General features: G+C 35.3%; 1 protein-coding gene across 1 annotated transcript in view; it reads left to right on the top strand.

The window, feature by feature from the left end:
* DCC (DCC netrin 1 receptor) overlaps positions 1-25,634 on the top strand; it is a 697,032-nt gene that overhangs the window by 519,155 nt on the left and 152,243 nt on the right. Inside the window, exon 15 of the mRNA XM_048218577.2 lies at positions 21,259-21,453. Within this exon, the coding sequence (XP_048074534.1) occupies positions 21,259-21,453 (195 nt within the window). The remainder of the gene's footprint in view (positions 1-21,258; positions 21,454-25,634) is intronic.

The following is a 25,634-nucleotide window of genomic DNA, read 5'->3' as shown; positions in this document are numbered from 1 at the left end:
AAATGCTATGTCCCTACCTTTTCCTCTCCCTTTTACTCTCTCCCCTTCCCTCATTTTTATTTATTTTTTTAAAGATTTTATCCATTTATTTGAGAGAGAGAATGAGAGAGAGTACAAGAAGGGCAGAGGGGGTCACTGGGGCGCCTGGGTGGCACAGCGGTTAAGCGTCTGCCTTCGGCTCAGGGCGTGATCCCGGCGTTGTGGGATCGAGCCCCACATCAGGCTCCTCCACTATGAGCCTACTTCTTCCTCTCCCACTCCTCCTGCTTGTGTTCCCTCTCTCGCTGGCTATCTCTATCTCTGTCAAAGAAAGAAAAGAAAAGAAAAGAAAAGAAAAGAAAAGAAAAGAAAAGAAAAGAAAAGAAAAGAAAGAAAAAGAAAGAAAGAAAGAAAGAAAGAAAGAAAGAAAGAAAGAAAGAAAGGCAGAGGGAGAAGCAGACTCCCTGCTGAGCGGGGAGCCTGATGTGGGACTCGAACCTGAGACTCTGGGATCATGACCCGAGCTGAAGGCAGACACTTAACCAACTGAGCCACCCAGGTGTCCTCCTTCCCTCATTTTTATTCTTGTCTCAGTTCTTGCAGTGTCCCTTCTCTGGTTTGTCCTCCCTTCTTCTTTGAACTCTTCCTTCTCATTTTTCTCCTTCTTGATCTTTCCCTTCTCTAAGTAATTCACCATCACTTGTGATTTTCATATAGTCATAGATTCTGTTTCACAAAATAATGTGGCAGGGAAACAAGCAACAAATGCCATTTCCACAATAATGGTAATTCCTACCGGCACATTAAAGAATATTCATAGGAAACTTACTAAGTCTTGGGCACTGTGCTTAGCTCTGAGAGTATAATAGTAGATAAAAGACATGTTCCTCTCCTTGTGGAGCTTAGAACATGCAAAGAAAAACAGACATTCCAGGTGAAGTCATAGGAAATTGCCATTTCCTAGGTCAAAACTGGTTGAATATTGGTAGTATCCAATCTATCAACATAGAATGAATAGATAGATTGATAGGCAAACAGACATATAGAAGGTTTACCTTTAAATCGAGACTGGAAGGATGAACAGGAGTTTGCTGTGGAAAAGCATAAATTCCAGACTGAGGAAGGAAATGTGGAGGGCAAGGTGAATGCAGGTCTGCAGTCAAGACAGACCATGACATTATTCAAGACCTGAAGAAAAAAAAAAGACCATCAGGACTGAAGCACAAAGATGAAGTGTGTTGAGGTTTGAGAGATAGTGGGTTCTAAATCTGGCAAGACCAAATTAAGGGTTTTGAACTTTGTCCTAAGAATGTCATTAAAGCAATAATGTGCTTTATACTAAGCAAGTCATTAAAGGATTGTTTTAAAATAGTGACTTAATTATATTTGCATTTTGTAGAGATTACCCTGGTTGAAGCATAAACAATTGTCTCAGATTAGACAACCATGGGCCATCTCAGGACAACTGTAGAAATAATGTCAGATTTTATGGAAAAGTAACTGGGGGCTTAGAAGATGTTGTTTGACTTGTCTTAGGCATTATAAATCGAAAAGTTGTAGATAGAGCTACACAAAGTCACACTTCATAAAGCTTATATCCTTCACTAATACATTAGGAAACATTCATGTATTTATTTACTCAACATATATTTCTTTTATGAAGATCCATATACTACATATATCAGGCATTATTTTAGGTACCAGGGGTAAAGCAATAAATAAGGTTCCTACTCTAGGGATATAAATTTTATTGAGATAGAGATGGATAGTGATAAATGCTGTGAAGAAAAATAAAGCATCATGGAATAGAAAGATTAGGGTGTTCTGTTTAATGTAGGGTGTTGAGAAGATCTCTCTGATTAGGTAAAATATCAACACAGACCTTAACACATTGAGGAAGACAGCCACATGAATAGGTCCGGCAAGAGCCCTCCAGGAAGAATAACAAGAACAGACGTCCTGAAGCTGTAGCCCAATTGGTGGTGGAAGTACCAGCGGGGTCAGGGTGGCCAGGGTCTAAAGTCACGAGGATGTGCTCTGTCTTATTTAAAGAATAAAGACAGTTAGGATAAGCTACACAAATACCTTATTTTTCTATATATTTAAGAAATAACTTTTAAAGTTTATATACTTGTCCTTTATCCTTTCACTTACCTTTATGAGGTATATATTATTAGACTTACTTTTAAAGGAAAGTAAGTTAAGCTAAGAAAATTTAACTAACTTAATCAAGTCACTAAGCTGGTAATCGCAGATCTGAAACTCAGGACCAGGTTTTGTCAGTCCACTGGCTAATACAGAATATTGGAGGAAGACCTCCTCGAATCCTCTAGAACTGACCCAGTGACAATAAAAGACAGTGATTCAAGGCAGAAGATTCTAAGAAATGAGGTCATATCATTTACCCAAACCTAAGGGACTATATCTCTTACTGGAAGGAGTGAAAATAAATGGAGCAGAGGTGCCGAAGGTCCTATAAAATATCCAGGATGAATGGGGCTCTCCACTTGACTTATGAGCTCTTTCTCCTCACTCCAAATGACTCACAGTCTAGTGAAACCAAAATGTAAAATCACAGCCCCTGGGACGGCACAAACTTTCTATTTAACTGTATGCTTTTCATATCCATGCAATCTTAATATAATCCCATCCATACATCTATTTTAATCAAGAATCTCTATGCTGTGTTCATAAACAAAGTCTTAATAAATGCCGCTTAATTGGATTTGTTCGAAGGCTTCTGTACTCTTGGCTTTACAATGTCCCTCTTCTACGTGCACCATTCTTGTTTACTTTTTCCTTTCTTGAGTATTGACGTAGTTACTATGAAATATAATTAAGAACCCATCGTGTGCCCAGTCATGGGGAGTACAAACATGAGATAGGAACAGTTCTCTTGAGAGATAGATAATGGCTGCACTGATTGAAAAGACTTCATGAAAACGAATAGTACTTCAATGAAAAACTTCAGGAAAAGGAGGTTGACTGAGGTTACAAGGAAGTGTGCATGGCACAGCATAGTAGATATTCTTCAAAAAGAATGCCTTTAGGAAAATTATTTCTGCCACGGTTAGTTTAAAATGTGTCCTCACTCATCCAAGTGTTCCTCATTTGCCAGTCGATTATCTTAACACATTTCAACACATTTCAAATAATGCCTCTTTTCTCTTTCTTTCAGTTCCTTATTTGGATTGTAATTGTTGAGGCAGCTCTTGTCCTTGTTCATAATGTACACATTAGCAATCTAAAAAGATAAAAAATTAATAGACAAAAACTAGTGGAGTTGATGCTTCTTGTACATAATACTGTTATGGATTATGACTTGAAATTGTTCACTCTTTTTTTTTTAAGATTAATTTATTCGAGAGAGAAAGAGAGTGAGAGAGAGCACAAATGGGAAGGGAAGAAGGAGAGGGAGGGAGAGTCTCAAGCAAACTCTTCACTGAACACAGAGCCCATCCCGGGACTTGATCTCAGGGGCCTGAGATCACGACCTGAGCCAAAACCAAGCGTTGGATACTTAACTGACTGCACCACCCATGCGACCTGAAATTGTTCACTCTTAAAAGATGATGGAAACAGCCATTTTAGGGTATATAAGTATATGCGTGTGGGACAGATACATTTTACTAACTTTGTAAAACAAAGCATTTTATCAGCTGTAAGAAATTAATAAGATCATACATATTTGGTCCTAAGCCTTTTTAATTTATTGACCCATAACCTCTTTTCACTGAGTTACTCCTCTAAACTTATTTCAATTTCGCTTCCTTCCTCCTATTTCTCTTACTTTGAATGCATCATCGAAATATTAAAAAGCGTTACCCTTGGGATGCCTGGGTGGCTCAGTCGGTTAAGCGTCTGACTTCGGCTCAGGTCATGATCCCCAGGTCCTGGGATGGAGCCCAGCATCAGGCTCCTTGCTCAGCAGGGAGCCTGCCTCTCCCTCTGCCTGCCGCTCCCCCTGATTGTGCTCTCTCTCTCTGATAAATAAATAAAATCTTAAAAAACGAAAATAAACAAAAAAACACAAATATTAAAAAGTGTCACCCTTGATAGGAATCAATGTTTGGACAACGGACAATCTCCGAAGTGATTGTGAGTAGCTCCAAAGAATACACAGCCTGATGGCTTGTTCTATTTCCATCAGAATATATATATACATATAATATATATTATATATACATATAATATATATACATATAATATATACATGTAATATATATTATATATACATATAATATAATATATACATATAATATAATATATATAATAAATATAAATATTTATATTTAAGTTAAGGGGAGTTTCTTTGAATATTCATGTCATTTAATTTATTCATGTAGATGTTTAAATCATAAGATATAAGTGACTTCTCCTAAAGCTTTCATAGTTAATGTACTAAGTTTTGAGTCCTAAAGTCAGAAATTTCCGTATAGAATTGTTCTGATTTGCCTTAAATTATAGCTAAGGGGGAAGCAGCCATTTTGAAAACCAACTGGAATAGGAAGCATTCTTTGCAGTAGTGGAAGAAACCTCTCTTGGGAGGGAACTGCAATGTTTGCCCTCCCTAGGTGCATTATGTTGCACAACTTTTCTCTCTTGCTTTTGAGTCTCCTGCTGAACTCCAAGGGAGTGATCTACTCATTAGTTGGTAATGAGCCCTGCAAGTCACTAAGGAGAAGCAGTGGGAAGTGCAAATAGTTAAAAGCAATCCCCTCTCCTTCTGTGACTTTTGTGGTTCCTCTTGCCTTCTCTGTTTGGCTTAAGGGCGTGAAGATCAACAGTAACTTGGAGAAATACTCCAATTCCTTATGGATTGCCCTTTTAATTAGGATGTTTTGTTAAAATAATTACAGACCCAAACCTCACTGTTTGTTCAGGGCTCTCTGAAAGCATGTTTGCTGTTGTTACCAACAGCTGGAAAGTTTTAAGATATTTATTTTGTGCCTCAGAATTTCAACTTAAAAAAACAAGATCATTAGAATTCCCCAAAGTTTCTTATGTGAATCTCTTGCATAAGGATATGAGAGAATTTGTGATGAAGATCACCAAGGTATCCTCCAGGAAGTTGAGCTTGGGGATATCAGTTTGTGCTGCCTTTTTCCCCCTAATATTGAAGTGAACAGGTAGAAATTGTGAAGTGCCATCAATAATGAAGTAATTTAAAATGAAACTTCTACCCTAAAATGGAGGAGCTTGGCCAAAATTAGCAACACAGAGGGACTGGTGAAAATGCAGCTAGGTGATATAGCAAAAACTGTGACCCTAGGAGGAGACTCTAATTTCCTGCCCTCAGGAAAGAGATAATTAGTCCTATTAGCCTGATTAAGAGTATAATGGGATTACTGCAAATTCACTTCACATGAGAAGTCAACCACGAAGTAATTCCTGTGTTTTGGAACCTGCATGATATTTGATATTCGCCAAGAACATGGCTCTGAGAAGGAATATGTGAAAGCTTACTTTCAGAATAATAATAAAATCTAAAATGATGATGATGTAGGTAAGATCTTGGGGTTCGGAGTCCACAGCCAAGAAAGAATTCTTTAGACGTCTTCCATGCAAAAAGGTGGTTTTATTACAGCATGGAGACAGGAGCCGTGGGCAGAAAGAACTGCACTGGGGTCCTGGGAGTGGCCCACTATATACTTTCAAGTCGGGAGGGGGTCAGGGATAGCGCAAGCCTCCAAGGTGTTTTGGAAACAAGGTTACCAAGACCTTGAGGGGGCCAGCTATTGTTAGGAAAAGGTCATTGATTACAGTTTAGTAAAAACTCAGTCACGAGACCCTTCAGATGTATATCGCTGGGTCATATGCTTGGGGGTGATTGCCAACATATATCTTGGGGGGGGGGAGTAAAGATAAAGGAAGTTTCCAAAGGAATTTTTATTTGTTGACATAGATTTATAGGATCCTGGGGTGGGACTGAGATGCCTTTTGCCCTTAGCATAGTAATGTTGAGGCAGCTGAGTTCCTAGAGGAAGGTCACTCTGCCTGTTTCAAGGACTTGCCAGTGACTGTAAGTAGTAAGGCAATTTAATTTTTCTTTTGCCTTTGTTTCCCACATCAATGAGACCACCCTGAACGAAAAAATACTACCTATAAAATTGTCCTCCTTCAAAAACTAGGGTATGAAAAGTGCAAAATCTAAGAATGGGCAGAAGAACGAAAAATGAGAAAAACAAGTTTTTGGCTAATTGGAAGAAATTGAAGAATAGAAAAAGGAAGGAGAGGAGGATGGAAGGAAAGATGGAAGGAAGGCCAGTGAAACATACATCTGAGTTACCATAGGCTGAAGTATGGCTTCCGTCCCCAAAATGTCCATATCCTAATCCCTGGAATCTATGTTACTTTACATGGCAAAGGAGATTTTGCAGATGTTATTAAATTAAGGATTGTGAGATAGGGGATTATCCAGGTGGGCCCAAGGTATTCGCAAGGGCTCTTCTAACAGGGAGGCAGGAAGAGTGACAGAGCTATGTGTGACAACAGAAGCAGAAGTTGGGGTGTTGTGAGGCCAGGAGCCAAGGAAGGTGGGCAATCTCTAGAAGTTGGAGAAGGCAAGAAACCACATCATTCCTAGAGCCTCAAGAAGGAACATGCGCCTGCTGACATCGGTATATTTGCTCCCCAAGAATGATATTGGAGTTCTAACATCCAGAAATGTGACATAAAGAATTTGTGTTGTTGTGAGTCCCTAAACTTGTGATAATTTAAACCACTAAGTATAGCAGAAATAGGAAACTAGTACAGTTGCCAGAGAAAAACATTTTCGTGTCATTTGAGTAATTGACAAAGTACAGTGAACCCTTGAACAATGGCAGGGTTAGGGACACTGTTCCCCACACAGGTGAAAATTCACATATAACTTTTGTTTCTCCAAAACTTAACTACTAACAGCCCCCTGTTGACTGTAAGGCTTACCGATAACATAAATGGTGAACACATATTTTGTATGTTTTTTTATTATATACTGTATTCTTACAATAAAGTAAGCTAGAGGAAAGAAAATGTTTTCAAGAAAATTATAAGGAAAATACATTGACAGTACTGTATTTATGGGAAAAAAAATCTGTGTGTAAGTGGAACTGTGCAGTACAAACCCACATTGTTCAAGGGCCAACAGTATGCTTGTATCAATATAAAGTTTGCATAAAATAATATAAACCAGTCAGTTTGTGTTTTATTTTAGTTTCATATTAGCCAAAGGTTTTGAGGCCAAAAGGTATGAAAACAGTAAGTACTAAGGTTGAAATAGAAAAGTAGGTCAAGGAAAGGGAAAAATAATATTCTATAGAAATGAGAGGCTCAAAAATCTGGAATTTCAGAGTCTGAACATTTAAGGAAAGCTTCATTTTATCAATCCGAGATATGTTCCATGATGAGAGTCTTACCTAATAGATACCTAAAGAAATAAGTGAAGGCCCCAAATTGTTGATTTGATGGGAGACAAACACCATGGCAAATTGCATATCTACCCAAGAATTGCTTTTCAAAAAAAAATTTTTAAATATGTACTTTCTAAATTATTGGAAAAATAAAAATAAGTATGTTATAAGCAAAGTACAGAAATAGAAAAGAAAATAAAGTTACTAGAAAGGAAAAATGGAAAATATTTTTAGTGAGAGAAATTCTAAAATTGAACAAAACTGAATTAACCTCTTTTGTAGAAGGGAGAGACTTTCAGATCCTGTTAAAAACAAGATGAAACTATGTGTTTTTAAAACAAAGGAAAAAATATTGGAGAAATGAAAATTAGTCAAAGGATTAACAGGGTACAAATTAATAGGATTCCAGGGTGATAATAACAATACATACATGCATGCATACGTATGTACATACATGCATACATACATACACAGACACACGTGCACATGTATGCATACACACATGCATATATACACATGCATACAGATATACAATATATACACACATGCATACACGTACACATGCGTACATACACACAGAGGCATACACATATATCCCACATATACATACACATGTGCGTACACAGACAGACATACACACAGGCAAATATACATACATATATACACATATACATGTTCAGTACAGACACACATACATATACACATATAAACATGAATGAAATGGATGAATAATTTCATATTGATAACTACAAATAAAGACACAAGTCATGAAACATTAAATCTCAAACATGTAACACTTAAAATATGTAAACAATATGTCTTCCAAAAAATTCAGATCAAACCAGATCTGAGAAAGAATCCTTTTAAATGCTTGGAACAGCGTAAAAATACACACAGAAAAAAATAAGAGAACGTAAAAGACAAAACATGGACTGAGAAAGTTTAACATGCTTCAACACAATTCGAAAAGAAAATAAAGAATGGAGGAGAAATAATTTTAGAAGAGATAAGAGAGTTTTCCAGAATTGGTGAAATACATGGATTATCAGATTCAGGACCAATGCTTTACCTTTGATACATTGTATACCAAAGATAAAGACAAAAGAAGAGCTTAACCTGCCTCTAGGAGAGATTACTTCTTTAGGGACTACAATTATATTGATGAAGACTCCCCAATAGCGACAATTAAAGCAGAAAACAATGAATATCCTCAAAGTGCTGATTTAAAAAATTACTCTCATTAAAGAATTGTATATCCAACTAAATAATTATTCAAGGAAAGGAAACACATAAACACCCTTTACAAAAAGAAAAATAGACTTTACCACCACTATCCGTTTTGTAAAGAATGTACTTAAAAAAAAAAAAAAAAAGAGGAGAAAGAGAGAAAGAAAATAACCAGAGTGACTATTAGAGAAAGTGAATAAACAAAATAATATAACATATGGGTACAACTGAACAAATTGTGATTGCCTAAAATGAAAATCGTATTTTGGAGAATTTAAAAAGTTGGTGAATATGAGGTGGTAATGAAAAGGAGATTGTGGAAGTTAAACAGCTTTGAAATTGTTTTTATAATGTTCTTGTGAAAAGTAAAGATATAATTAACTTTAGACTACAATATATATGTGATCTCAAAACTGAAAATATTACAGCCAGAAGGATATAGATTATATTATTTCTTACATGGTAGAAAAGAAAAAAAAAAAAAAACAGGGGGAGGGGCTTTTCAGCCAATACAAATGAAATCATAAAAAAATAAAAATAACTTGTTATGAACAAAAAGAAAATTAAAAGTGCATGATAAAATCATATAAATTAATTTTAATATATAATAACAATAAATATAAGTATACTAAACTCACCAGTTCAAGGATAGATTACTAAGTGAAATTTTGAAAACATCCAGATCTATAGTATTTACAACTGACAATATTTACAAATGTTAAGATTTGAAAATAGATGGGGAAAAATAGCAGTCATCCTAATAAAAAACAAGTGTAGGGGTTTTTTTGGTAACTTTCTTAAGGCCAACAACTTCTTTAGGGGTAGGCAGTCGCTACATAATGATAAAAGGATTGATTTATTAAAAATATATAAGTTGTCAAAGAAATATGTATTACTTATAAATATATGGCTTTTATAACATAAATTCGTACTACTTAAGCAAATCTTGACAGATCTTTATAGAAAAATTTGCAAACCCACACTAACATTTGAGTACACATTCATCATTATAGAAGCAGTAGGTATACAGTTGTAAGTGGAAAATACAGACAACAAAGCAACACAAGTCTCACCATCCAAAGATGATCAGATTATCACACTTAACACTCTAATGCATATCCTCTAATTTCTCTCTTTATACACACGTAAATATATGCATGCATATGTAAAATAGGTATATATTATAATGAAAAAATATAGATATAACTCAAATGAGAACATATGATGCTTAACTGTTCTTCAGACTTTTGTTTTCAGTTCTTTTCATTTTTATTTTTGCAGATTATGATTTTACCTAAAATCCTGATCATATTCCAATTTCTTCAGTGGACCCCAAGAAACTTTCTTTACAGATCATTTGTATAAACAAGAATTGAATCTAGGATCACACACTGTATACAGTTTTTAATTTATTTTTTCTTTTCAACTTCTTATTTAAATTCTAATTAGATAACATACAGTGCAATGTTGGTTTCAGGAGTCAAATTCAGTGGTTCATCACTTACGTACAACACCCAGTGCTCATTATAACAAGTGTCCTCCTTAATATTCATCACCCATCTAGCCCATCCCCCACCCACCTGCCTCAAACCTCAGTTTGTTCTCTTATAATTAAGAGTCTCTTATGGTTTGTTTCTCTCTCTTTTTCTCCCCCTCCCATATGTTCATCTATTTTGTTTCTTAAATTCCACATATGAGTGAAATCATATGGTATTTGCCTTTCTCTGGCTGCCTTATTTCGCTTCGCATAATACACTCTAGTTCCATCCACATCATTGCAAATGGCAAGATATTATTCTTTTTGATGGCTGAGTAATATTCTATTGTACATATATACCTCATGTTCTTTATCCATTCATCAGTCAATGGACATCTGGGCTCTTTCCATAATTTGACTATTGTATTTGTATCCCCTCAGGCTCTTGATCTAACCCAATTCCTTTTTTCCTACTTGGATTTATTAAAAAGTGTAGCTTTTTGTCCTCTAGTTTCAACAGCCCTAATATTTGTTTTTGTCTAATTATTTCTTGTGATTTTATTAAACTTGTTTCTCTAGTTTCTGTAGGTTTGTAAACTGGAAGTTGTATATAAAGACCAATGTTACATTCACGGATTTTTACACATCTCTCTCAGAATTGGAAAAAAAAATTTAAACAGAAGGAATTCTGCAGATTTACCTATCACAACTGAAATATTCACACAGTTAGAGGGTCACGTTTTTTTTTCCCTAAGCATCCAAAGAATATTTAGTGCTTGGCTGTAAGAAAACGGATATTAAAGTTCTTGGATAATACTAAACACCTTCATTGATCACAATGTAATTAAACTAATAATCAATAATATGATATCCAATACACTTGGAAATATAAAAACATATTTTCAAATAATTCATTGGTCCAAAAGAAATCATATTATATCTAGAATATCACTTTTAGCACCTAATATCTAAGCAATCTTGTTTACTTATATATCTACTAGATTAAAAAATACTAGGGAAAGTTTTAAAAAATGGATTTTTTTTCTTTTACTTTCAACAAATGCAGAAATTATTTTTGCTTGCCTATTATTTGATAAAATTCTTGGTGAAAGCCAATGACATGCTGTTAAAATACATTCAAGTTAAAGATATCAATTTGAGGGTAAGAAGTAGGGTTTACTCCAGTGAGCTCACAAATGTAGCCCTCTGGAGATATAACGATGTTAGAATGTGATTTTATGCACAGAGGAATGTAGGTCTAAGTGGCATGTCATGAAAAAGGATTTCTTTCACATGGGCTTTTGACAGGAGCCATCCATGATATTCTGGGTTACTGGTTGACAAAAAGACTTGCGAATGAGATGAGCTATTGATATAGCAGGCAATCCGTCATGAAATTGAAGAATCTAGGCCCTTATTCTCATTCAAGTCGAATTCATCTTACCTATAAGGAGTGTTGTAGGCAAAGCCAAACTGTGTGTTGAAACCAATTTAAAATCTGCTTTAGTTCTTGGGCAAGTGGTTGTTCAAAATCTTAGAGCTCCACTATACAAAGGGTGGCACAAATTATTTAGACTTGGATAAATGTTCAAAGAAGTTTCAAATCCTTTCCTTCACCATAGCAGACTTTTTAATATAGTCATGAAATGTTTGATCCCTTTATGACTTCCTTGACTTTTTCTAAGTGTAACGTAGTGGATAAGGTTCTCGGCTCTGAAGTCCTAATAACTGGAATTGAATTCTGCTCCACTCACTGTATTATCATGCACAAGTAACTTAACTTCCCTAAGACCTGAGTTTTCTCTTCTGTAAATAGGGTGTAACAACAGTATCCATCTCAACAGATCTGTGTGAGAATTAGCTATGATAACGGCAAGAAAGTACTAAGCAATGTGTCTGATACATATGAAGCACTCAACAAATGCTTATTGTTGTTGCTGGTTTTCATAAATTAGATCTCAGGGATATGAAATACTAATAACTACTTGCTTTATGAAGCTTCTTCTTGTTCATGATGATAAAACTTTATTGCCTGCATTAGAGGAATAGGGGAATAGATGTATTCTCTTCTGATACAAAAGCAGGGAATATATTCAATATGTCTTAAAAGCCCATCATCTAATTAAAAGGGCATTGTCATATAATTATATCATAATATATCATAATAATTTAAAGGGTCATTGCCATATAATTATATCAATATATGCAAGAACACATTTTGTAAAATTAGGCAGTCATTATCAATTTTTTAAAACTCATGTTAATATGTGAATATAAGGAAACCTTTGAAATGTTATTGTTTTGTAAAAACTAAAAGCAAGCATTCTGCTAATAACAAAATACTAAATACATTGTCTTTAAGATTCAAACAAACCACAGATGTTTCCTACTATTTCTGTTATTTAACAAAGTGTAGAGGTTTTGGTGAGAAATAAACAAACACATAAAAAAAATTTAAAAAGCTATAACATTTTATTACAGAAGGAAAGAAATGTTATTTTTATAAACAGTGTGATTGCGTATTTGGAAATTCCAAGAAACTATACTAAAAACCTATTAGAATTTATAAGGAAATTTAATAGGGCAATATATACATAAATGCACACACAATAGCTTTATCTTATACTGACGATAATTAGTTCAAACCTTAAAAAGAAAAGAAATGCATTCATATGGCAACCTAAATTATAATATCTAAGACTAAATTAAACAAACTAAATAAATGTAGATGAAGAAAATGACATTTTATTTAAAGATACAATATAAGACATGAATAAATAGGAATATATTTTTGATACAAAATGTTACCATTATATAAATGCTAGTTCTTCCCAAATGAATGATTAATACACTTCCAATCAGAATTAACTTCATATGGAAGAATAAATGTAAAAGAATTTCGAGAAAATTTGAAAAGTAGAATAAACCTTAACATTTACAATAAAGCCTGATTTAAAATCAATATAGTACTGTCTGGCATAGAAATAGACAAGTTAGATCAGTGTAACAGAATATAGAGGACAGAAATATTTCTTGCTATATTTGAGAAATAAACTTTAAAATGAAGTTGGCATTTCAACCAGCACATTATTCAATAAATGTTGAGACTATTCCCAGTACTTCTGGTAGAACATAAAGTTTTCCTTCCCTTATATCAAACTAGTTGGCAGTGGTTGATTCTAGTGATGGGATTGAAGGCAAAAGAGAGCAAAGTTATCACTTCTTATATAAATCAAAAATAGAAGGGTCAAGGATGGTTTTAAAGATTTTGTTGTTTTTTCTTTTGGTAGTTTCAAGTGTAATAAAGATGGAGGGCTCAAACACCCATCCTTTTGTGCAATTAGAGGTTGTGAGATGAGATGATCTCTTAAGGTATCATTCCTACTATAGAAGATTGTGTCCTCCCTCCTGTGTTCTTCACATTGGGAGTGGTACCCATATCCACCAGTCATCCAAGTCAGCAGATTCCCTGTCCTCAATTCCTCCATTATTGCTCACTACCCATATACCCCAAGCCTGTCATTTCTACTTCCCTAACAGACTTGGAATCCATCCTCTCCTCTCCAGTCCCACCATTCTATTTTATGTCAGGCTGTCATCCTTTGTCAACTGAAAATAGCCTCCCACCTGGTCTTCTGACACCAGTTTGCTCCTCTCTAGATTCCATCATGCTGCCAGAGTGATTTTTCATAACCAGATCTGATGATGTCATTTCTCTATTCAGATCATTCCTGTTGTGGTCCTGCCCATATCCTCTAGTCTGACATTCCATGACATCTTTGCATATGTATGCATCTCTCCAGATGCACTCCATCATATCTCATACTTTCACACTTAGTGTTTCTTTTGCCAGAGTGCCCTTCACAGGACTTTACATCTACTTGTCCTTCAAAACTCGCTGGATGTTTAACTTCTAGGAAGCTTTTCCTATCTGAGTTTCATTCAGATGTCTTTCCTCTAAGTCTGCTCTTGGGCATGCCATGAGCATCTATCCCACTCTTCTCAGCAGACTAGAAGCAAGACTATGCTTTATTTGATTTGAACTTCTCGCTGCTTGGCATGGTGCCTTAGGCTACATCGTAGATGTTCAATTAATATTGAATAGATGGGTCAATATGTAAGCATTCATAGCCAGGTATTAGTTATGTTTAACTCATACAATTTATATAGTTTGATTCTCTATTAATGTCCATTCTTACAGTCAAAAACAATTTCAGATGAATGAGAGCTAGAAACATGCTTTGCTTTATTTGGTATATTTTTATTTACATGTAGAAATGCATTACCTTTTCTTCAAGTAAGATGTTAAAATGAAAACTCAAGTTTTCTAGTGAGCTGCTTGGCATAAGATTTTAGAGATACTGAGCTTCTTGTTTTTAGGGTTTTTTGGAGTAAATTAGTCTATAGTTTTGAGAAAGTAGGGTTTTTTTTTTTTAAGATTATTTATTTATTTATTTATTTGACAGAGATAGCCAGCGAGAGAGGGAACACAAGCAGGGGGAGTGGGAGAGGAAGAAGCAGGCTCCTAGCAGAGGAGCCTGATGTGGGGCGCGATCCCAGAATGCTGGGATCACACCCTGAGCCGAAGGCAGACGCTTAACGACTGCGCCACCCAGGCGCCCCGAGAGTAGGGTTTTAATCCAGTTGGAGGAAAATGAGCCTGAAAAATTCATGGAAGTACATCCTTTGGCAAGGACTGAGACCCTACTCCCCATGCCCTGTTAAAGAATAAGATTTATTATCTGAATAATAATAATTATCTCCAAATCTGGAGATTATTCAGTATGAGGTAGCTGATAAAAGTCATCATGGTAGGAAGACATAAGATTCTAGTGAGATTCTATGTTTTTTGAAGTTGGTGTCCCTGAACTCTAAATTGAGAAAATAAATCTCCCAGATATTGATAGGCTCTGATCCCACAGCGGTCTTAGAAAGCCACATCAAGCGTGTCGCCTCTCACTATCAAGCTTTGGTTTTCCCACTCAAGAACTCAGGAGTTGTAAATAAAATTGACTTCATTGTGTTTTTTCCTGTATTCTATTTGACATGCCAACCTCCTCCCTAGACAGGTATCTTAACTTTCTGTTGGTATTTGTCAAATCAAGAACTCAACAGATGGAGGCCATTTTCCTCAACACTGGAAGGAAAAAGGACAGTTTGAGGGTGATGGAACTGTTTTGTCCCATGATGGGAGTGGTGGATACATGACTCCACTTGCATACCACTGAGTGAATTTGCTGCATATAAATTTTTAAAATAAAAAGTAAATAGTTAATACTGAAAAGATGGTAGGAGTAAAGCAAAAATAAATAAGTAAATGAACAAACAAAATAAAAAGAAGGTGTAGTTTATTGGTAAATAGAAGTGATTATTCACTACAATAAATAAACAAATAACATTCAAAGTTTATAGACATTAGTGGCTTGAGGAAGCTGATGTCTGTTGGTGAGAACAGACCCCACCAACAGAAATAACACATAAGTATGTATCCGAATGGTCTGGAAAGATAGAATATGGCTCTATCAATTGCCGTATGTAATTCCCTGTAAAGAAATATAGGCTATTAAGGACTAGAAAAAAACTCTAACAAAATGACCCATAAAATGCAGCACACTAAATCGAGAACAGATATGTGAGTATTTGTCAAAAGCACCCGCTGCCTGACGCCGCATGGTAGAGCCGTCCATAGCAGACGGTACACAACAGCAATCACTTTCATTAGCAGGAGCCAGCAGACACAAATCTCTCTGGCCACTAAGAGAAAACAACTTTAATAACTGTGTTTTCATCTTGTTTCATTTCTCTCTTATTTCCTTTTTTTCTTAAAATTCTTAACGTGAGAGAGCTATATAAAATTTTGGTAATTTTATAGTTAATGACAGTCATGTAATAACAGTTATATTGAACCTTATAGAAAGTGTAGATGTTGCTCACGTATTTTTGAGCACGTTGTGTCAGGAACTGTTCTAGGTACAGGAGTTAGAGAATTTATGGAAGGAGATGAGACAAAGAATAATGAAATAATCACATTAAATAGGAAGCCCAATTAATGGCAATAAATCCTAAGGGGAAAAAAAAGATAAGACAGGTGATTATTAGATTAGAGATTAGGGAAAGATTGCAATTTTAAATACGGTACCCAGGGAAGGCTGAAGTTGGAAATTAAATAACAGAGACCTGAAGGGGATAAGGGAAGAAGACATATCTGAGAGAGAGCTTCCCAGAAAGATGGTAGAGCAAACACAGATGCCCTGAGGCCAGAGCATGCTTGGCATGTTTGAGGAACAACAAAGTGTCCGGTGTGTAGAAGATGGCTGGGGTAAGGTGAGCAAAGGGGAAAGTGGTTGGAGATGAAGATAGAGAGCTAAGGCGGAAGGGAGTAGATCATACACGACCTTTTAGGCCATGGTAAGGAATTGGACCTTACAATGTACTATGGGAAGACTTGAAGGAGTTTGGAGTGGTATTATTTATTTGACATGATCTTATTTGCATTTTGTTTACATACATGCTCACACTATATCTCTATTCATGCACATTTATTTTCAATACCATCTATATGTTGATGACTTTCACATCTGTGTATCTGACCATGGCCTTTCACTACAACCCCAAACTTACATACCCATGTACGTCCCTGAGATAGCCACAGATATGACTAATAGGCATCTCAAATCTAACATGACCCAAGAACTTCCTTGTTTGTCTTCATCTCAGTAGCTCATCCACCCAAAACCACCCAAGCCAAAGATCTGTGAGTTGTCATTGAGTCTCTTTCCCACACCATTCACATCCAGTTTATACCTCTGTGGATTTCACCTCCCAAATGTCCCAAATATGCATACTACATTTCCACAATGGCCACCCAGACAAGTAAAAATACATATTTAGGATTTCCTAATTTTTAAAATTGTTTTAAAATGCACATAACATAAAAGTAACCATCTTAACTATTTTCAAGTGTACAGTTCAGTGTCTTTAAGTACATTCACACTGTTGTGTGACCATTATCAAAACCACTCTCTTCCAAAACTCTTTTTGTCTTGCAAAACTGGAACTCTACCCATTAAACAATAACTCCCTACTCCACCCTCCTCTCAACCCCTAGCAATCACCATTCTACTTTCTATCTCAGAACTTGACTACTCTGGGTATCTCATAGAAGCGGAATCATACAATTTTAGTCCTTTTGTGACCAGCTTATTTCACTTACCATAATGTCCTAAAGGCTCACCCATGTTATAGCATGTGTCAGAATTTCCTTCTTTTGAAAGCTGAAAAATATGCCATTGTATATATATATAGCCCAATTTGTTTATCCATTCATCTGTTGATGGATACCTGAGTCTCACCTACTTTTTGGCTATTGTGAATGACTATGCTGTGAATACAGGTGTACAAATACCTGTTTGAGTCCTTGCTTTCAATTCTTTGGTGAATATCCCAGAAGTGGAATTGTTGGATCTTATGGTAATTCTATTTTTTAAACTGCCATTCTGTCTTTCATAGCATTTGTACCATTTTACATTCCCACTGGGTAACTTTCTTTCTCTCTTCTTCATTTCTCTTCTTAGTCCAGGCACAACGACCTTTTTCGATTTCTCCAAATGCCGAGCTCATTCTTGCTATGCAGCCTTTGTAGTATTTATTCCCTCTTCCAGCCTGCTGTTTGCTTGACTGGCTCCTCCTGGTCATTCACCTTAGACTCTACCAGGAATACCTTACTATTCCATCAGCATAGCACTTAACAAGATCTCCCAATTTCCTTGTGTGTTTATTCTTATTTTATTAGTCTTACTTCCCAAACAACTATATCCCCAGTACCTAGAACTATGACTGGCACATAGGAGATGCACAATAATTTTTGAAACATCATGGGGATTAATATGATAAATTTCCTAATGTGCTATCTGTGAACACTGTACTCATTAGTGAAAATTGCAATTGTCACTCAAAAAATAATAACTATTCTTTAGGAACAAATTAAACCAAGACTGAATCCATAATTTCATAGTGTAATCAAGAATGGCAGTTGACCTAGTTACTGTGATAATTCAGATTTCAGTAGAAATTTGGGGCTCATTAATTTGGATATTTCAGGCAAAATGTGTTCTTTGGTTTCATATTATTTCAATAGTTACCTTAATACTTCCGTATGCTTTATATACTCAGGCAAAAAGTTCTTTGGTTTCAAATTATTTCCATAATTACCTTAATACTTTCGTATGCTTTATATACTCAGGCAAAAAGTTCTTTGGTTTCAAATTATTTCCATAATTACCTTAATACTTTCGTATGCTTTGTATACTGAATTATTGTCCTAGAGATACTTGTAAAATCTTTCGTGTACTTCTGAGTAGTGAATTTCAGTTTCAGCCTTCAAACATGTCACATACTTTCATGGCAAATTTTCTAAATTGATGTTTTATAGTTCATTCCAGTAGTAACCATTTTCCTAATCCATAAGGTCATCTGTGTTAGAGAAAACTGACTCAGGTTGCATAAAAGGAAAATGTCATTTCTGTCTTTACATTAAGAAGTGAGGAGCTGGGTACAAACTGGCTATTCCGGGTTATGAACCATCTCCTAACACAGTTATCTTTATGACGACGCCATATATTATAAATGGCTTAAGTCTACTGCTGCCTTGATGGGCACCCTTTCTTATGGCCCTATGATCCTACAGGGGTGGTAAAGCCCATTAAGAATTTTGCTGGGGAGACAGCATATATTCTTATGTATTGACACCCTTATTTTTATCATGTTAAAATTGTTATAAGGTTTGGATCTAGGATTGAAACTACTTTTATGCAGTGAAAAAAAAAAAGATAAGTATTATGTACCAAGAGTCCCTCTTCTTCAAGAGTGTTTGTGCACTCATTACCCTATTTGCTTTATAAAGCTCTAAGGGATCCAATTCTGTATTATACTGACCTAACTAACTTGTAGGGGAGCTACTGTATGGTTTGCAGAAAGATGGAGAAGTTATTGTTCAGAAAACATTTTAAATATTTTTTTCTTTTATTCTAAAAGATATTGAAAATTGTCATTAAAATCATTAGGTTTTCATATTGTTTTTAAGAAGTCATTGCATTTAGTTCATTTTCTAAATATAAGATCAGACAGATTTTCTTGTTGTTTTCGGTAATTATTGCAAAAGCTTCAAAAGTGTTCAACAGAATTCACTGTAGAGCCCATTACATTTCAAGGACACTGGAGAGCCTCTGTGGCAATAGAGTTGAAAAGTATTAATCCATTCCTTTTATCTCTTTTATTACTTCTCCTTAAGGTTTATAGTAGAAAATCCTTCACAAACATTGTGTTTCTGTTGTTAAGGTTTATATCCACATTTTGAGATAATTTTTTATGACACCTTTGCATATTATGTCACAGGCTTCTTTAGGGCAGACAAATAAAAGCTTGTCCCATTTTGTTCACAAATGGGCATCTTCAGAAAAAAAAAGCTACTTTAGAAAATGCTGCTGATACAGCATCTTTAGAATGTAGTGTCTTTTGAAAAACTGTTAGTATGGGACCTAATTTAAAAACTTTAATAAAAGACATGCTTCCATATATCACTTAAGCTAGAAGCATGTGTGTTGGAGGTGGCTAAAGTTGGTAAAAGATTTTATCACCTTTTGCTATTACATCAAGGAAAAAATATATTTTAATATTACCTTTAGTCATCAAACTCTTGCATAATCTGACATATGTTACCTTTAGAGATTATCAGTTAAGAAAGAAATAATGAACACAAGTAGTTTGAATAAGGTTCACATCACTTATATTTTTGAGTACCCATCAATCGCCAGGTACGGTGCCAAACACTTAATGGACTACTGAAGTTTAGATGGGCACATTCTTTCTTAAATTTCTTTCCAGAATACTTCTGTGATTTTCAAAAAAATAGGGTATATATGCTTGTATTAGTCCTATCAAAATATGTATCATAGTATATTATAACTACCTTTTTACTTGTCTTTCCCATGAAAGTGTAAACTCCAAAGGTGCATGTTTTATGCTGGCCATATTCACTCTGTCCTGCATCCTAATCATCGTGGGTACCCTGCCCCACTCCCCAAACATAGTAGGTGCTCTATAAATATTTATTAAGTGAATGATGATAATCATCGAGAAAATGCATCATTTCTTTAGGGATGGTATCAGAGGGAAGAAGGATGATTTAAAGCCAGAATTCCAATTTATTAATTTTCAACACATAATCTCCTTCAAAGAAAATTTATGTCCAGGTAGCACATACATTTACTCCCTAACAGCTAACATCAGTCGGTACTATTCATAATGAGAGCACTTTTATGCATTATCTCATTAAATCTTCTCAGCATCCTATGAGACCATTGCTATCTTTGGCCTCATTCTACACATGAGGAAAAGGAGACAGGATGAATAAGGTCTTAAGGTTTCTCTGAGATGGTGAGTATACAGTACAAATTGAAACTCTTACTTCCAGAGCTCAAGCTTTGAGGCAATCAGTATTTGGAATGCCAATTTAAGTAGAAGGTAATCTCAGAGAAGATAAATAACTTCATGAGAGTGCACAGCTAGTAAATGACAGAGCCTGGTTTGAAACCAAGTTTGCACACTCCAAAGGTTGTGTGGCTGCAATCCCAGCCACTGTCTCCTTTCCTTTAACAATGAATGTGCTTTTCAGAGATGCACTAAATTATGGGTCAAGGGCAATCCTATTCATGCTGAGCAAATCATGGCCCTAAACTGTCTCTCCTGACAATTTAAGAAAAGACTGCTCTACTTTTGTTTTTTAGTTAAATCAGAGTAAATAATCCTTGAGCAAGACCACTTTGACATTTCATTTCCCTTTCTATTATTCTTACATCCTCTCTGATTTTACTCAGTATTGATGATACCTAAGAAGATTTATGGGGGGGAGGGGCAGCCCAAGGAAAAAACTATTAGAATAAAGATGCATGATGCTACGTGTCTATGGAAGGAACTCAATGCCCTCTGTGTTTAAGAAACTATGTGAAAGTCAAGTCAAACATGGAAAATGTATCACGTGCTGACATAAGGAGGAATTGGGCAGTAAGTGATGAACCATTTGAGGGTCTATGGAATATGATATTAAGTCTTGCCTAAATGGGAAGTATTAGCGTGCTCTATGTTCTAGTATGAGACAGACGACTGATGCCTCTTCTTGAATTCTAGAGTCTCAAGTCCCTGACCAACCGAGCTCTCTTCACGTGAGGCCCCAGACCAACTGCATCATCATGAGTTGGACTCCGCCCTTGAACCCAAACATCGTGGTGCGAGGTTACATTATTGGTTATGGTGTTGGGAGCCCTTATGCCGAGACAGTGCGTGTGGATAGTAAACAACGGTATTATTCCATTGAGAGGTTAGGTGAGTAGCTGTGATTTTTATTCTATTAAGGGAAATAAATAATTTATTTGAAATTATTTTCTTTCTTAGAAACTTGTTCTTTGGAATTTTATTTTAATTTGTGACACATATTAATTCATAAAACAAGTCTCTCTCTTTTTCTATCTTCTGTCAATCTATACATACACACACACACACACACGCACACATGCACACACGCACACACACCCCATGTTTTTCCTCTCTGGATTTTCAATTGGGGAATTTTATCTAGAGATATTCACAGCGGTGGGTGCTCTGCTGTATACTTTTGCTTATAAGTCATAGAATACAAAAAGAGAATTGTATTATTTTTTTTCCCACTGGTTAATGGAAACTTCTAATCTTAATAATTCTTATAAAAAGAAAGTCAACACATTTTTTTTCATTTTTGTCTCACTAGGAAGATATTCTGTCAATTTTTCTTTCTTTTTCTTTTTTTTTATATTTTATTTATTTGACTGAAAGAGAGAGAGAGCAAAAGAGCACAAGCAGGGGAAGCAGCAGGCAGAGGGAGAAGCAGGCTCCCCACTGAGCAAGGAGCCCAATGCGGGACTCCATCCCAGGACCTTGGGATCACGACCTGAGCTGAAGGCAGATGCTTAACCAACTGAGCCACGCAGGCATCCCTGTCAATTTTTCTTTAACACTAAATTATCTAGTTACCTTGCCTTCTTTTCCCTTAACATTTATAAGTAAAACTTTGTGGCTATGCCATTATGACTATAAAACAAAAGGTGAATCAGGAATTTTCAATCAAGCCTGTAAACTTAGTTATCAAACCGCTGTCTGCATACATTGCAAGGTCTCTTATCATACTCAACCTCATTTTAATAAATACAATACTTGAATTATGACATTTCTGAATTCATTGAAAACTTGTTTATTCAGAGAGGGCTAACATAGTGTAAAAGTGTTCATATCCATTTTATATCTGATTTTCCATAGTATCATAAGGGATTATATCAGTAACAGAAATCAAAGAAATGTATGTCGTATATAGGGTGTCAAGAAATTAAATTATTCTCATAAAGCACAGAGCAGGTTGATTCTACCTGTTGATTTAACACCATATTATTTGCAATGAAGTACACTGACCTCACGGGGAATGCAACCTGATTGGTGGGGGTGGGGGTGCTACTTATTTGTAATGTCTTTCACAAACAGAACATTTGTGATGAGAAGCTTGATTTGAATTTGAATACCTTTGCTTGTAGTAGCAAGAAAAGATTTTCCCAGTGCAGGAGGAAAATTGCTCTGACCCATTCTCTCTATAATTGCCTCAAACACTAGTAAGAGAAGTGCCTACTGAAAATCTCCACAATTCTCATTAGCTTGGCATTTAGAAATAATATTCTCTCAGTCAGTCCCCGAGTTTGAATGTTAAGGCAATCCCAGAACATGTTTTATGGCCATCAAACCTGTGTCAGGGAACTGTCATTTATCCATTATTCAGTGGGTGTCATCTCTGACAGTCGATCTTGAAGCCATCCAGCAGAGGGGGTTCCCTGTGGCCACGCCCAGGCTCCCCAGCAGTGAGAACGTGGTGCAAATGCAGAATGAAGTCATGAAGCAAAACCGCATTGCTTCACAAAGTCCTTTAGGTAATGATGTTCCTTACTACAAGCAGACTTTCCAGGAGTCTCCAAGGCTCACAAAGTTGAGGCTTTTGGGAGATTAACACTGGCAAATTCTCTTCAAAAGCTTACGAAAACAAGAAGTTTCCCTTAATAAGCTAGGAAAACTGGTACAGTTAAATGGATATGAACCTAGCTCCATGATAGGTAATCATGTGTTTATTACACTTTAAAATGTATCCGGAAAGAGATTTACACACATATATTTGCATACACACATGTGCACACACATATGTGTATATGCACATGTATTTAAGTTCTACCAGCTGATACTCTTCTAACATACTTCCATGTCTTAACATAAAATATGAAATAAAATAGTGTTTTATTGTTATTGTTCAAGTATCTGTATAGTTACACAAAGAAACTGGTATTTTTTCAACATGTGTTTTGCTATTTACCCAAAGTGTATGTTAAACATATCTTAATATAGATGAAATAGGAACAGTTTTAGATATACATATAAAAATATATAAAATGCCTAGACAACTTTGTATTTCTAAAGCTTTAAAAATTATACTTTAAATACCTTTCAAAAAGATATTATGAAACTGGTATGCTTAATGTTTAATAGGATAAATAAAACAGTTGGTTGGGGGGCGCCTGGGTGGCTCAGTCGTTAAGCATCTGCCTTCAGCCCAGGGCGTGATCCCAAGGTCCTGGGATCTCCTCTCCCACTCCCCCTGCTTGTGTTCCTTCTCTCAATGGCTGTCTCTCTCTGTCAAATAAATAAATAAAATCTTAAAAAACAAAAAAAAAAAACAACAATTGGTGGTTTCTTTGCTAAGTTTGAATGTGGGTTTGAATGAATCCTTTATCTTTTTAAAAGTTAGAACTTAAGATATGTCTAACATAAACTTCAGCTAAATCGGGGAATATATATTTTAAGGACTGTATAACAGTTACACAATTAAAAATGAATTAAGGAAAGTTATCATCTGTTAAAGCGTAGCATCAGCTATAACTTCAAGTGTCATGGTTGTATTTTTGACTATAAAAAAGCTATCTGTTTTATAATTGACCAATAAACTTCCCCCTCTCTTTGATGACAGACCAGAACGTTCAAATAGCATTTTGTTTATCAGGCATAATAATTGAGTATTTAGATACCAGGCACTGTGACCTGCTTCAGGACTACAAAACAAAGCTTACCTAGTGCACACATAGTCATTAACCAACGCTTGTACTGTGAGATGTTTATCCTTAATCTTTCGACTCCATACTCCTTTTAGTTTCAGAGCCCTAAATGAATATGAATATATATATATATATATATATGTGTGTGTATTTATTAAATTTAGTCCCTTTTTCTATGTGTGTGTGTATGAATGGGATTGTTCACGTGTATTCTCCCGCGTTGGTGCTAGAGTAGAAGAATACAGTTGGTTTTAAGCATTCATCTTGTACCCTAGCCCTGTTAAATCCACCTATTTGTGTTACTAGAGAATGCTCTAAGAGTTTGCATGTAAACAAGCGTATCATAGGTAAATAGGAAGAGTTTTACAGTTAACTTCTGACCTCCCGCCTTTTATTTCTTTCCTTTGCCTTCTTAAGATCTCTAGTAAAATGTTCACTACACATGGTGGAAGCACGCATTTTTGCCTTGTTCCTGATCGTAGGGGAGGCATGAAATAGGGGGTTAGATTCAGGTTCTTCATATGTGTCTCATCAGATTGAGGAAGTTTTCTACTTTTTCTAGCTTTCTGGGAACTTTTTACCATGAGTATTTGTTGAATTTTTCTGAAATAGTTTTTCTCCTTTTCGTCCTCTATGAGTATTTTTTAATTTGGTGAATTACATTGATTGATTTCTGAAGGGTAGCTGATCTTGACTTTCTCATTTAGAAACTACATGGTCACGATGTATTACCCTTTTCTTGTATTGTTGGATTTGATTTGTTAATATTTATTAAGGATTTTTTGTACCTATATTCGTGAGGTATATTTGCCTACTCTATTCATGAAGTTTACTTATCTACAGTTTCCTTTTCATGTAATGACTTTATCCAGTTTATTATTTTTTTTATTTAAGTTATACTGGTCTCATAAAATTAGTTGGACAGTTTGTTCTTCTGTCACTGGAAAAGTGTGTGTAAAATTTATATTATTTATTCCTAGAATAATTGATAGAATTCACTAACAAAACCATCTGGATCTGAGATTTCCTTTTTAGGAAGGCTTTTCATAATGAATTTAACTTCTTTAGCATATGTACATCTATTTATATTTTATATTTTTTTCTTATATTGATTTTACTAAGTTAAAATTGTCATGACCTTTTTCTACTTCATTTTGTCACATTTGTTGGCATAGCATTGTTCATTCATGATGGTCTCTTATCTGTGGTGATAACTGCTATTTCATTTCTGATATTATCTATGTCCTCTCTCTTTTTCCTGATCAGCCTAGATAGGGGTTTACCAATTTTGTTGATCTTTGAAGCTTTAACAGTACTATTTATCTCTACTCTGTCTCTATTTTATTTCTTTCATATCTGCTTTTATCTTGACTGTTTTCCTTCTTGTAC

This window comes from Ursus arctos, unplaced genomic scaffold (genome assembly GCF_023065955.2).
Source record: "Ursus arctos isolate Adak ecotype North America unplaced genomic scaffold, UrsArc2.0 scaffold_17, whole genome shotgun sequence".
NCBI classification, from domain to species: Eukaryota; Metazoa; Chordata; class Mammalia; order Carnivora; family Ursidae; genus Ursus; species Ursus arctos.
Note: the sequence above shows the minus strand (reverse complement) of the source record. Positions and strands in the feature narration are given on the sequence as shown.